The 14,234-nt window shown below is 45.2% G+C and overlaps 1 protein-coding gene across 2 annotated transcripts in view; it reads right to left on the bottom strand.

Moving 5' to 3' along the window:
• Window positions 1–13,282, bottom strand: part of LOC134406535 (albumin-like) — a 38,980-nt gene extending 25,698 nt beyond the window's left edge. For both annotated transcript variants that reach the window (XM_063138009.1, XM_063138008.1), the window contains exons 1-4: window positions 13,146–13,282; window positions 6,399–6,447; window positions 3,698–3,833; window positions 555–757 (exon numbers count right to left, since the gene is read on the bottom strand). In XM_063138009.1, coding sequence (XP_062994079.1) covers window positions 555–757; window positions 3,698–3,833; window positions 6,399–6,447; window positions 13,146–13,233 — 476 coding nt within the window. In that variant the 5' untranslated portion in view covers window positions 13,234–13,282. The remainder of the gene's footprint in view (window positions 1–554; window positions 758–3,697; window positions 3,834–6,398; window positions 6,448–13,145) is intronic.
• Between the last annotated feature and the right edge of the window lie 952 nt (window positions 13,283–14,234).

Raw genomic sequence — 14,234 nt, forward strand, 5'->3', positions numbered from 1 at the left:
GGTAGCGGCGGAGCCAGGTAAGCCAAACTTCCCCTGCCCCTTACCTGTGTCCATCGTGGTCCATCGCAGGCTTCAATTGAGGCCCCGGCTTCAAGCTGGCTGGGGCCTCAATTGAAGCCTGTGACAGACTCAGGTAAGCCCCCTCCCCCCTGCCCCCTTACCTGGCTCCATCGCCATCACTGCATGGACTGCGCCGCTGCCACCAGGTGAGTCCCTCTCCCCCCACTTACCTGCGTCCAGAGCTCCGGATTGAGGCGAATCATTTCGCCTCGATCCACAGCCCCCCCAACCTGATCCATCTCTGCCTTTGTCAGAGGCGAATCAGGCGGCTCCGCCATCGCTTCTACAAACCGAAGCAAAGCGGAGCACAGCCCTAATTGAAACATTTTGTTGCATTTCCCATTTAGATCACCAATATGAGATAGCAATCAGCAGTATGCAGTAGCAATCAGCATTTAACAAAGACCTGAGACATGATTTGCAAGAGAAAGGAACACATTGTAGATTAACTTCAAGAGTTCTCACGTTGATTGCACTCAAATCGATTCACTTACTGGTCTAAAAATGCCGCTGTATTTTCATGAAAGGTTTTGCAGGCCTCTTCAGCAGTTGGTTTTTGAAAAGGGGGAATGGTTGCATTTTTATGGGATAGAAGGCATTCCTTTCTTTCTTCATCAACCTTGCCACAACACTCTGCAAATCCATATTTGTCCCCGAGTCCTTCTTCATGACAAAGTTTTTCTGTGAGAACAATTCCCTAATGGACAGAAGGAAAATGGCACTTAAATGTGTTAACTGTGCACTGGGAATTTGAAGACTGGCTGCACATTCTGGTACCTTGGTTTTTAACCAGGGGGCGCTGTCTTTACTGCAGCAGGTTGCCACCACAATGATCCAAAACCCTATGGTTCCAATGGTGTGGGGCAGCATCAGGCAATCAAAATGCATCAGGGATAGGGTGGGGTTTGCAGTGCTGGTCATGTCCCGTCTTCTGCCCAGTTGGATGGCAACCAATCAGGGGTTGTCATCCACCCAGCCACACCTCTGCTGTGACTTCAGAGTGAGGCTTAGGGACTGTCTTGACATCATCTTGCACAACCTCACCTTACTCCAGAGGAAAAAGTTAGGTAAGTCCCTGACTTCTATCCTCCACAGCTTCAGCAGAAAGCCCCAGAGTGGGTGTGCAATTGCTGCTCATTGTATAATTGATGCCTTGCCACCACATACCCACCCTGGGGCTTCCCAAGCATTCAGACAGACCCCTGTACTGTGAGAAGGACCCAATTTCTAAAATGGGAGCCATGCATTCTGAAAGGACATCATGCCACAAACTAGGCGGGGCAAGGAATTAGCACCGCTTGGCTGCACTATTGAATAATGACTTCAGCTGGTCTCATTGAGAGTGAAGAAGCAAGTGGTAGGACAGCATTAACCTGAAGCCTGCACCTGGAGAATCACTAACAACATCCAGGGTAATAGAAACCAGGAACTATTAGCATGAAAGGCTGAAATGCACACTTTCTGGAGCCTCCAGGAAGCATGTGTTTCCCGCCCTACGCTCCAATGGGGGCAGTTGCCATTAATGCGTCAGGGAAAAGGGCCAGAAGCCCGGCAGAGCCCTGTCTGGACCCATGCTTGTTCACGGGTCACGCTTGTTCATGGGTCCACACTCACATCGAGGGCCTTGCTAGACCTACCTGGGAATGCATGCTGGAGGAGCGGTGAGCCTGTGCTACAAGTAGCGTGGACCATCGCTCCAGTCCAGACGTCAGATGTGACGGGCTGTAGGAAAGCCCCGTCGTGTCCTCCATTTTGTTTTTTCCTTAAAGGGCCGGGTGCACAGGAGTGCAACATCGGCAAAGGTAGGTGTTTTGTTTTTTTAAAAAAATAAAGGGTTCCTTATGCCCCCCTTGCCCCCGATTCCCCCCTGCCCATGACCTCTGATTCCCCCTGCCCGCCCACAATCTCTGATTCCCCTCCATCCCCCTGGCTCTGGTTTCCCCCCATCTCCCCACCCTGCCCTGATGGCTGCAGCGCTCCTGCTGCTTTTTCCAGCTACTCGTGAGTAAATGTGGTAGCGAGGAAAAGCGGCGGAACGGGCTACATGCATGCAGTCTCAGGTTCAGCCTGAGACCATGGGAAATACCGGGCCATAACCAGTGCCAGTTATCCCGGGCTAAGGGAGGGTTACCCCTGCCTGAGCCCAGGATCCCCTGTGCCTCATCTGGATGCACAGGTGCCAGGCCGGGGCTCGCACCGGGCTACTCCATGGTCTAGCAAGGCCCTGAGTGTATCCAAATGGGTCTGCAAAGGCTGGATGTGGGGGTTCTGCTGCCCTTGTGGATCCAGTCAGGCGCTCACTCCATCCCTATCCAACAGTCATATTTGGTTACCAATAAGTACAGTACAAGCACTAGTAACCTCGAGACTGAATGAATGTAATGCACTCTATATGGGGCTGCCTTTAAGGCTGCTCCAGAACCTGGAGCTAGTGCAGAATGCAGCAGTTCAGCTGTTGTTAGGTGCTGCCCCTTTTCAGCATGCAAGTTCTTTGCTGAGGGAACTGCACTGGCTGCCAATTTGCTATTGGGCACATTTTTTAAGAGTTTAGTACTTGTGTACAAAGCTCTAAACAACTTGGGGGCAGGATACCTTCTTCCTTACCAAACTGCCCAGTTACTGAAGTCATCAGAGGGTACCCTGGTGATGGTTCTGCATGAACCTCAGACCCAACTGGATTCCACCCACCATCATCCACTTCTAGGGAGCACTTGTCTGAGCCCCCATTTTAAATAGTAACAAAAAGTGGAAAAGACATGTATTCCAAATTGTCCTTGAGCTTCATCGAATAGGTGGATTTTCGCATTTCCCTACCATCGCTATGGCCTTCTGCTGCTGTCTCACAAGAGCGATGGTCTCTTTACACAGGGAGAGAAAAAGGAAGCAAGAACAACCACAGGGCCCATTCTGGGACTGATTATATTGAGCTGCTTTCCCTGCACACAGCAGGAAATGGCAGCTCGTTCCATTTTTTTTAAAAAAAGACCATTAACAGGGGCCTATTTTGTGCCAGAAAAACAAGCGGAAGGAGCAGGAGGCACATGGGAGGCAGATGGCATCATCTAAACGATGCACAAACATCTCTAAGTGGGCAGTAAACCCCTCGCTGGTGGTGCTCCTTGTGTGAGGGCAGCAATGTGCGATAATTTGTTTCATATTACACATCATCAGAACTTCTCCCAGCCACAAGCCCAAAACATGGACATGAGCAGGTTTTTCTAGACGCATAAATTTTTGAAAAAACAAAACATGCACTTTAGAATTAGCATTTCTTTTCTAAAGCAGTTTCATTCTTTCATCAATGGGGGAACATTCTGCCTCTGTAGGTCAGGCAGGTGCCGATATTGTGCAGTTTCTAGTGCCTCCTGGAAACATCTTTATTTCAGGAAGCGTTCCTTAAGAGACCAGCTATGGTTTCATGGAATTCTTTTTCTTTCTTTCCTTCTTTCTTTCTTTCTTTCTTTTTAAAAATATTAATTATTTGATAATATAGCAGTGTTATTGTTGTTTTTATTTTGTACGTTCTGTTGTTCACTGTTCCAGAATCTGCCTAGATACAGTATTGTATATAAATGCTGTAAGTAAATACATAAACACTATGCAGCATATCAATTCTAGCCATGTACTACAAATTTACCAATGGCTTTCCACATGCTTGGTCTGCTTGTTCATCCTCAGTGCATTTCTTCGCAAGCTCCGTGATGCCATTGGTCAAGGTCCACACCTCTTCAAATGTGGCTCTCTGTACATACTGGGCCAATGTGCCTAGGACACTGGAACAGGGCATACATTGAGGTTATTAGCGTATATTGTTCAGAGGTTAATAAATATGCCAGTTGACGATCAGGGCTAAGGCTCAAGCTTCAGAAATCCAAGAAATGGAAAGCTAAGTTTACTGTCTTAATAGGCATATCCTGTGACCACTATTTATGCTGTGCAATGTCTCATGTTACCCTCCATGCACCCACATTTCCCCTTGGTATTTGAAGCTAGGGAAAGAGGGAGGATGGAATGCCTGGGTCAAGCAAAGACGTTGCTGGTCCTGTATTGCTGTATGGAGCATTTTTGAGCCATAATGTATTGGTAGAGCAGGTTTGGGAAACCTCAGGGGATCTGGGGATTGCATCTATCTCCATCCCAACCCCTGCATGCCTTTTACCCCTCTCCCACCACATGCAAAAGTAGCCAGAAAATGGCTACTATCACCATCACAAGAAGTGAATCCGTTGATTCCCAGCAGAATCAGATTTGCGACAAGCCACTAAACAGCTATTTCTGCTGGGAAAGGAGGTGTGTTTTTTTGCATACATTTTGTGTTACAGTAAAATCACTGGAATTTCAGTGGCTGTAATGGTGCTAGGATCTGGTGAGGGTTGCTGCACTAATGGCCATGGTGGGCTGCACGTCACCCTTGGTCAGTGTGTTACCCACCCCTGTGCTAGAGGGATCCTCCTACGAGTTGATCAATCCTTGCTTGTATCAATAGCTGTCGGGATGGTGGAGATGGTGATCTCCTCTGATGCACTAGGAGGACTTTGGCAAGCTCTGCCATCACAGTGCCAGAGGGATCCTCCTGTGACATGACCCATCATGATGCATTGCTTGGTGGCAAAATGGATGAAGCAAGATGAAATGGCAATCTCCTCTGACGCAATAGGGAAGAGAGTGTTATTGCTGCTGATACTTGGGTTGCAGTGCATGTATTTGCACATTGTGGTTGAGAATGTTGCCAGTAATAAGTAATGTCAAGGCAAGGTTCACAAATACTATGTTGCACACCAACAAACATAGCATCTTGGCAATGTGGGGTTGGGGAATGTACTAACTTTGAGCATGGCTTGGTTGCTTAATAATTTAGATTGCTGTGAATTTTTAGGGGAGTTTCTTGGGATGTACCAACCACCCCATGCCCACCTCACATGCAGCTCTCCAAACTGGCACCATTTACCTTCACCTATTCAGTTACCTGGACAAGCTGCTGGGCAGTACGCGGGCACCTGAAGAGAAGGGTGTGGGTGCCTAACTCCTTCACAGGCCACCATTTTGCATAGAATATGCCTCACACAAATGGCAGCTGTAAATCTGGAGTGCATGGCTGCTTTACAACCACTATTTGTGTAAGACATCTTTCATGTTAAACAATGGGCTGCCATTTCTATGCAAAAGGGCAATTCACTAAGGAATCTGGTACCCACACCCACTTGTTGGCTTCCCAGTGGGATGCTCGTCAGACTCCAGACCCCTCCTGCACTCCCATGACATCCCCACCAGTGCCCCTTTCCCTCTATAATGTGCTCAAAGGGACTTGTGTGGAATATTCCTTCCTTTGCATGATAGAGAAATGGAATGCCTTTTCTAAAATAATGTCTCCAACCTGCAGGTTTTCCCCTACCCCCACCCCCAAATTATTATCTTTTTACCATATTGAAAGTAACTGCCTTTTAAAAATGTTGCCTGATGAATTGGTGGGGGTACAGCTTGTTAACTGATCAAATATTATATATATATATATATATATATATATATATATATATATAAAATATTAATCAATAACTGATTAATCAATATTGTAACCATTTCGCAACTTCACTTCATGGCCACTTGATAATGTTTTGCTGTTGTCAGTAGGGATTGGTGAACTCACCTGGGTCTGACTCATGGGATGCTCCATTTATGCAACAGGGGAAATGTGCAAATTTCCAGAGCCTCCATTGTGTGTAACAAAATGTGCATTTCCCCCATTGCATAAAAGGCAGCAATAAAGGACTGACTGTTAGAACAGTACGGCAATGGAACCAGTTACCTAGGGAGATTGTGGGCTCTCCCATACTAGAGGCATTCAAGAGGCAGCTGGACATCCATCTATCAGGGATGCTTTAGGGTGGATTCCTGCATTGAGCAGGGGGTTGGACTCAATGGCCTTTTAGGCCCTTCCAATGCTACTATTCTATGATTCTATGACCCATTTACACAAGAGTAAAGATGAGAATGCTCCACTTGTGTCTTTACTCCAACATAAATGGAGCCACCATTTCTGTTAATTAGGAAATTACACAATTTCCAGAGCCTTGATTGTCATGCACATTGGAGGCTCTGGATGGGGTGGGTGGCTGTGAGGCACTCGTAAGTCTGAAAACATACCACTGGGACCATATCGGGCATAGGGGGAGTCTGTCCCACTTTGGGACACAGTTGGGCACCTATGACATCCCTAGTAGTCAGTATATCAGCGATTGCTCTCCTGGGAGTTCCTTGTCTCTGTATCTATTGTCCTTCTTTAAACGTTTGGATCAGACCAAAAGAGGTGATTTCAAATAAAACTTTCTGTCAAGACTTACATATGTTTAAAATCTTCTGAGAATTTAGCGATGTGGGTGTGAAATGCTCCTGAAAATGAGACAATAATCAAATGTTGACTTAATGTTATTTATATCATTTATGTATCTAAGCATTTATTGATGAGTTAAACAGGAAGACCAAAGGAGTTGATGGAGACAGGAAAATGAGTATTTGAGCAACTAATGTGTTAGAATTGACATCACTAGATATCAGTCAGGATGAGAGGACAAAATCAGGAGTCCATCAGGGCTCAATCTACAATTACCACAGCTTATAAAAAAACGCATCTTCTTTTGGTCTGATAGCAAAAGGAAGAGAAATACTTCCATGCAACCAAAGTGGGTTCAAATATAGATACAGATGTGAATCAAGAGGCTCACTTGCTCCTCATTTCAGTGACTAGATGAATTCAGATCTAGTGAGCACTTGTCTGAGCTCCCATTTAAAATAGTAACAAAAGGGAAAAGCAAAGCAGAACATGCATTTCAATGTTTCCTTTTGTGAGGACACTGATGTATAACCATTTCTTTCTGATTGCAAATCATCAGAACTTTTCCTAGTCATAACCCTGTACAGCACCATGTACATTGATGGTGCTATATAAATAAATAATAATAATAATAATAATAATAATAATAATAATAAATAAATCACCCACATTTCTGAACTTCTGATTGCACTGGAGAAATACTTTTAAAAAACAACAACTGCACTTTAGAATAAGCATTTTTCAATAATAATAATAATAATAATAATAATAATAATAATAATGCAGTTTCATACTTTTGTCAATTGGGAAGGGAAAGTGTACATTTTTCAAAGAGGAACATTGCAATTAAAAACAGATTGCAATCAAGAAGGGCAGCAAGGTGAACCAAGCTTCTAAGTGGAGAATCCAGGTGAGGTTGAGCATCCCTGCTTGCCAGTGGAGAAGGAAGTATGGAGTAAAGACACAGACACCAGAGCCTGGGATAAACTAGGGCCAATAATAATAATAATAATAATAATAATAATAATAATAATAATAATAATAATAATAATGGATCTTCACCTCTCCCTGGATCTGCATGTGAAAGTGCATGAATCTATTATGTACTTTCTTCAGACAACTAGCCTGCCATTATGGGAGAGCCACTCTCCAAAGCCAGGAATAAGCTAAACCCAGCCCAACTCTTATGTGACACTTTGTAAGTGTGGGGAGACCACCCTGCATCACCCCCATCCCCTACCTCACAACTCCAAACAGGTGAGGCAGGAGGGTCCTCAAAAGGACAACCATATCCTGACAAGAGAGCCACACAGACCCTGAGGAGCAGGTCCTCCAGATATGCCTGTCACCAAAAGGCACCACAGTGCTCACTGACCCTATTCTAATATAATGCAAATTCCTGCACATCCCTGCCAATCCAATCAACCTATTTACTCACCCCCTACACTAATTAGGGCTGTGCACGGACCCCCCGCTCCACCTTGCCCCACCTGGATCCGCCTAGGTTTCGCTCTGCTGTGGAGATCCAGCTCTGAATCAGAGCTCTGCAGCGGCGGGGGGCGGTGCCAGGTAAGGCCCCCTCCCTCCTCCTCCTTACCTGCTTCCGTCCCGGCCCACTGCCAGCTTCACTGGAGCCCATGGCTCAACCAGGAGCTGTAGGCCCCACTTGTGGCCTACACTTCTGGGTTGAGCCGCAGGCTCAGTTGAAGCAGCTGCAGAGCCGTGGACGGATGCAGGTAAGAGCCCCCTACTTCCTTCCCCTTACCTGCGTCCATCCGTGGCCCTGCAGCTACTCCAACTGAGCCTGAGGACTCAAACAGGAAGACCAGGCCGCAGCCTGGTCTTCCTGTTTGAGTCCTTGGGCTCTAAGTGAAGCAGTGGTGGGGCCACGGATGGATGCAGGTAAGACCCCCTCCCCCTTTCCCCCTTACCTGGCTCTGCCGCTGTTATCGCACGGGCGGCGGCGGCAGCAGCAGGGCCAAATCCCCCCCTTACCTTTTTTGTAGAGTTCCGGATCGAGGCGAAGGATCCGCCTTCACCTCGCTCCACTCCACGACGCTCCACTGCTCCCCAGATCCTCTTCGCCTCTGCCTTAAGGGGAAGTGAAGCACCCCAATCCGCTTCTGCTTCTCCGGTCTGAGGAGAAGCGGAGCACAGCCCTACCACTAATTGTAATTCCAGTATGGAGTAGGCAAACAACAAACAACAAAACCTGTACACAAATGCCAATTTGTGACAGGTAAAATTCCTACTCAGTTGTTCCAAAGGGAACAACTGGCTAATCCCATACTAGGTAAAGGGAAGGACAAAGTTCGGCAGGGCTGACCTTTGTAGGCTCTGCCCTGTCAGTATTTCACATAAACCTTGCATGTGCAGGGTCTTTCTTCTCCCCTTCCCATCCACACAAGCCATCCCCCACCCAAGCCATTCCAGCTGGGTGGGAAGTAGCTTCTTCCATCCCTATTTGAAGAACTTTCTACCATTGGCAAAGGCCAACTGGATCACCTGATATTACATGTTTGCCAAGACAATGGGACTTAGGTCCTATTGACATCAGTTTGTCAGATTAAATCATGCATTAACTTAATTGATTTGAATGAACTTAATTTGGATCTAAGCCCCAGTGTTTCACAATGATTGTTCTGTATAGCCCTATTTAGGCATTTGCTTGCTTATGTGTAAAGCACATAAGCTGTATGTGCTTACACAGCCCTATACAAACGGTCATGCTCAACACATGAAAGTCCACATGGAAGCTGTGAATGAGTGGAGATTTGGAGTAGGGAATAAATTAGAACTGTGCACAAATGACCTCTCAAAATTCTCCATCTTATTAGTGGGCAGAGAAATTGGGAGGAGAATGTCACTGGTTTTTTTTTCCAATGGAAGGAGAAATTCTCCAAAATTTCTCATAGGTAGTGCTGCTCACCTCTGGCAAGGGTCATAGCACAGCTTGTTTCTTTTCTTTCCCAAAGGGTTTTTATTTTATTTGCTTTTTTGTTTTAGAACTGCAACTGCAAACGGAAACAGCACCAAGTGAGTTGGCAGCCTGGCCCCCATTTTGCATTTTCCACAGCACCTTATACCAAGTATCATTGCGGAGCATGGGAGGGATGAGAGGGAAGGCAAAACCCACCAAAATATGGGGAAGAAAATTTGAGGAAATTCTGCAAAGAGGTATTTTTTTTGTGGGGAGGGGAGTGAAGAAAAAAAAATATCTTAGGACTTCTCTGAGAAAAATTAGGGTGGCCATATGAAAAGGAGGACAGGGCTCCTGCATCTTTAACAGTTGTATTGAAAAGGAAATTTCAGCAGGTGTCATTCGTATATATGAGGAACCTGTTGAAATTTCCTCTTCATCACACCAGTTAAATCTGCAGGTGCCCTGCCCTCTTTTAAATCCGGTCACTCTAGTATAACTCCTGTAGCTTTAAATGTTGTGGTGAAGAGGGAATTTCAACAGGTTCTCTACATATATAAATGACACCTGTTGAAATTCCCTTTTCTATGCAACTGTTAAAGATACAGGAGCCCTGTCATCCTTTTCATATGGTCACCCTAGAAAAATGTCCTCTGAGAAATTTTGGCTCAGATTTAATTGCCATTCTTTTAGGTTCAGGAAATCCCAAACGTTGAATTTCCGAGGAGTGATTGTGGAGGCATCTTATCTCTAAAGCATATACAGACAGATGATTGTACAATGAATGACAGGATGCTTGCACGTACTCAGCTGCCACCTAAGGAAGGGAAACACAAGAACCCTGAATCTAAGGCATGAGGACAGCTCCAGAATTTCTTCTCCTTCAATTTTCTTTTTGAAAGCAATTTCAAATCGAATGAAAATGGTTGAAAATAATGTGGGAGAAATTTTTGGCATGACAGTAGCTCTACATGCAAGCAGGCAAATGTCTAAATAGGGACTTTAATTTCTGTTTCCATTTGAATAAAACTTTAAAATATTGGGATAACATAAATGGCAAGAATGCAGCATGTTTTACAGAGGTGGCTGTTGCCGGTGTCACTCAGGTTTCTGGGGGTGAGAATTCCATATGCTTACAGATCTTGCCATCTCTGCACATCTCACATTTCTTATATTTCAAAGCACAATCCAAGTAGAAACAAATTACTATATATAACTAAATTTATCTCCTACCATGCCACCTTTGTAATGTCTAGGGGAACTGATTTACGTTTGGCATTACCATATTGTGCATTTCAAACACATCCAATGGACCTTCTACTAAGGCCAGATCTACACCAAGCAGGATATGACACTTTGAAAACAGTATATGGAGTGTGTCCTGGGCTCCAACAGTTGCCACTACCATTATAAACCATTTTAAAGCAGTAGTGTAGATCCTGCCTAAGAGAAGCTATTGATGCTTCAGGAAGATCTGGATTCATTGTAGGGCTGTGCACAGACCCCCTGCTCCACCCCGCTCCGGATCTACAAATTGCGGATCGGGCCTTCTCCGCCCCACCTTAATCCGCCTAGGGTCCGCTCTGCTCTGCTGCGGAGCTCCGGCTCCGAATCAGAGCTCCACAGCGGTGGGGGGCAGCACCAGGTAAGGCTCCCTCCCTCCTCCCCCTTACCTGCATCCGTCCGTGGCCCTGCAGCTGCTTCAACTAAGCCCGAGGACTCAAACAGGAAGACCAGGCCGAGTCCTCAGCTCAGTTGAAGCAGTCGCAGGGCCGTGGACGGATGGAGGTAAGAGCCCCCTCCCCCTTGCCCCCTTACCTGGCTGTACTGCCGCCATCGCACAGGAGGAGGCGGCGGCAAGGCCAGGTAACCACCCCCTCCTTCCTCCCCCTTACCTGCATCCGTCTGCGGCCTCGCAGCTGCTTCAACTGAGTCCTCGGACGGGCGACGGCAGCGGCAAGGCCAAGTAAACCCCCTTACCTTTTTTGCGGTGCTCTGGATCGAGGCGAAGGATCCGCCTTCACCTCAATCCACTCCGCGACACTCCGCTGCTCTCATGATCCTCTTCACCTCCGCCTTAAAGGGAGACGAAGCACCCTAATCCGCTTCTGCTTCTCCAGTCCGAGGAGAAGCGGAGCACAGCCCTAATTTATTTATTTATTTATTTATTTATTTATTTATTTATTTATTTATTACATTTTTATACCACCCAATAGCCGAAGCTCTCTAATTCATTGTTCTAGTCATTGCAGAAAGAGAGAGAAATAGAAACACTGATACCACTTTGGTTATAGAGATCATAATGTTTTGGCTTCCGTATGAAGGAACACTTTTGTGGGAAGTTCTCTTGTGTAGCTGCTGTTGAAAGGTATGAGGCTTTCTAAGAAAACTTTTCCATGGGATTGAGCTCCTGGTCTTTATTCTACTGTAGCATTGCAAACCCAGTAAAAATCCAGCCAGTCATCCCAAACAGTTGATGGAAATTATATGGGGGGAGGAGAGTATTAGAATACTATCCTACACATATCTACTCAGAAGTAAGTCCCACTGAGTTCCACGCAGCTTACTCCCAGATACCTGGCTAAAGGATTGCAGTTTTTCAGTGCAATGATATAAATGTCAACTCAAAGTAAGTCCTATTGAATTCCAATATTTATTAATTTAGCACCATCCATGCACATGGTGCTGTAAGGATAAAACAACAATGGCAGCAACAACAAAAAGAGCAACTACCTGCTGCAAAGTCATACATTCTGATAAAAGCACAATCAAACAACTAGGCACAGGAAATAATAAAGCTAAACATTATAAAAAGTGAGATCAAGCTGAAATTCCAAAAGCTTTGGATATAAGAAAGTTATCTCAGCTGAGCTTTAAAAACTGTGTTTGAATTCACAGTCCATAAATGTTCTTGAAGAGAATTCCAGGTATAGGGCTCATCTATACTAAGCAGGATATTCCACTATGAAAGTGGTATGAAAGGGGTATATAAAAGGTAGGAGCCACACTACTGCTTTATAGTGGTATTGAAGTACACTGACAACTGTTGGGGCCCATTGACACATACCATATACCATATAACGCTTTCATGCCACTTTCATAGTGGAATATCCTGCTTGGTGTAGCTGTGTCATGGGCCCCGACAGTTGTCAGTGCACTTCAGTACCACTATAAAGCAGTAGTGTGGCTCCTGCCTTTTATATACCACTTTCATAGTGGAATATCCTGCTTGGTGTAGATGAGCCCGTAGAGAGCAGAATGAGAAAGTGGATGGAGCCAAGCAAGGGAAATTGAAACCTTAGGGTGGGTAAGAAACATAGCATTCAATGGGTGAAGAGCATGGATGGGGATATAATATGAAATAAGAAAAGAAAGGTAAGAAGAAGGTAAATCATGACAAATTTTGATAGTCCACAGGAGAAGCTTATATTGAATTCTAAAGTCAATTGGAAGCCAATGAAGGAATTGCAAGAGTGGAGTAAAAGGATCAAAACAATGAGCCAAGAAAGTAAACTTAGCAGCAGAATGATGAATATAAACCAAAGAACTAATGTGAGAGGAAGGAAGGCCAGTCAAGGGAAGATTACAGTAGTCAAGAGAAACGACCAAAGCATGAACAAGAGTCTTGGCAGAAGGGAGCGATAATAATGGCCAAATCCTGGTGATATTATATCGTGGGTGGGAGGGGGGAATGACAAGACTTAGCTACCGCCTTGATATAAGGAGCAAAGGAAAGAGAGGAAACAAATAGGACACAGAGACTGCGGGCTTCCTCAACCGGACATACAGTGGCATTAAGTAGATATAGATTAATATCTTTAAAATATACATTCTTACCTCCGAATTCCTGCTCTCTTTCAATCGGGGTTTCCGATTTAGCAAAGCTTACCAAGAAAAGATAAAAAATGAATGTTACCCACTTCATGTCTCCAATTTTTTTAGGGCCTGGAAAGTACAAGGTAGAAAGAGCAAAGGGGAAGATGGAGGTTTTATTAATAACAGGTCGTCGTACTGTCAGACATTTGTGGTAATGATTTAACTGGGGGGAAATATTTGCTTGCCATGTTTGCTAAATTGAAATCCTGTTCTAAAAAGGTCTGCTAACGTCAGTATTTTCAGAATTCGGGGAAAGACACTGGCCTTATCGGACAGCAAACAAAAAAGTTAAGCAAGAACTGCTTTCTTTGGCCATTTCTACACCTGCATTTTTTCCAGGGATCATCCTGGGATCATCCTTGTGCATGCAAATGACACACAGGGGATCCTGGGAGCAGGCAGGGATGATCCCTCTATTTTCCTGGGATAACCTTTAGGTGTAGAAAGGGCCTTTCTTACCATATAACTTATATTACAGCATTTTATCTAAAGCAAAATCAGCAGAAAGAAAATTCCATGTAGGGTGCATTGTGGAACTTCGCAGTCCACTGGGACCATGTAGTGATCTAACTTTTCTAGTTCCTGCATCTTGCTTCCCATCAAATTAAGATTTCCATGATGCACTGCAGCTTTTCAGCTCTTTGGTGCCTTGGCTCACCACTGCTAGTTTTTCCTCCTAAACCTTCTCCTCACCTCTCATTCTCCCTTACTGTCAACGATGTCATGCTTACTCCGGTCAAGGAAGCTCGTAGTCTTGGCTTTATATTTGACTCCTCGCTCTCCTTTACTCCTCACATCGAGGCAGTAGCTAAATCCTGTCGTTTCTTCCTGTATAATATTGCCAGGATTCGACCATTTTTGTCTGTCTCTTCTGCCAAGACTCTCGTTCACGCACTGGTTATCTCTCGGTTGGACTACTGCAACCTTCTTCTCTCTGGCCTTCCTTCGTCTCACATCAGTCCGCTGGTCTCTGTCCACCACTCTGCCGCTAAGATCATCTTCTTGGCCCGCCGCTCTGACCATGTCACTCCACTTCTGAAATCTCTTCAT

Source organism: Elgaria multicarinata, chromosome 11, assembly GCF_023053635.1.
Source record: "Elgaria multicarinata webbii isolate HBS135686 ecotype San Diego chromosome 11, rElgMul1.1.pri, whole genome shotgun sequence".
NCBI lineage: Eukaryota > Metazoa > Chordata > Lepidosauria > Squamata > Anguidae > Elgaria > Elgaria multicarinata.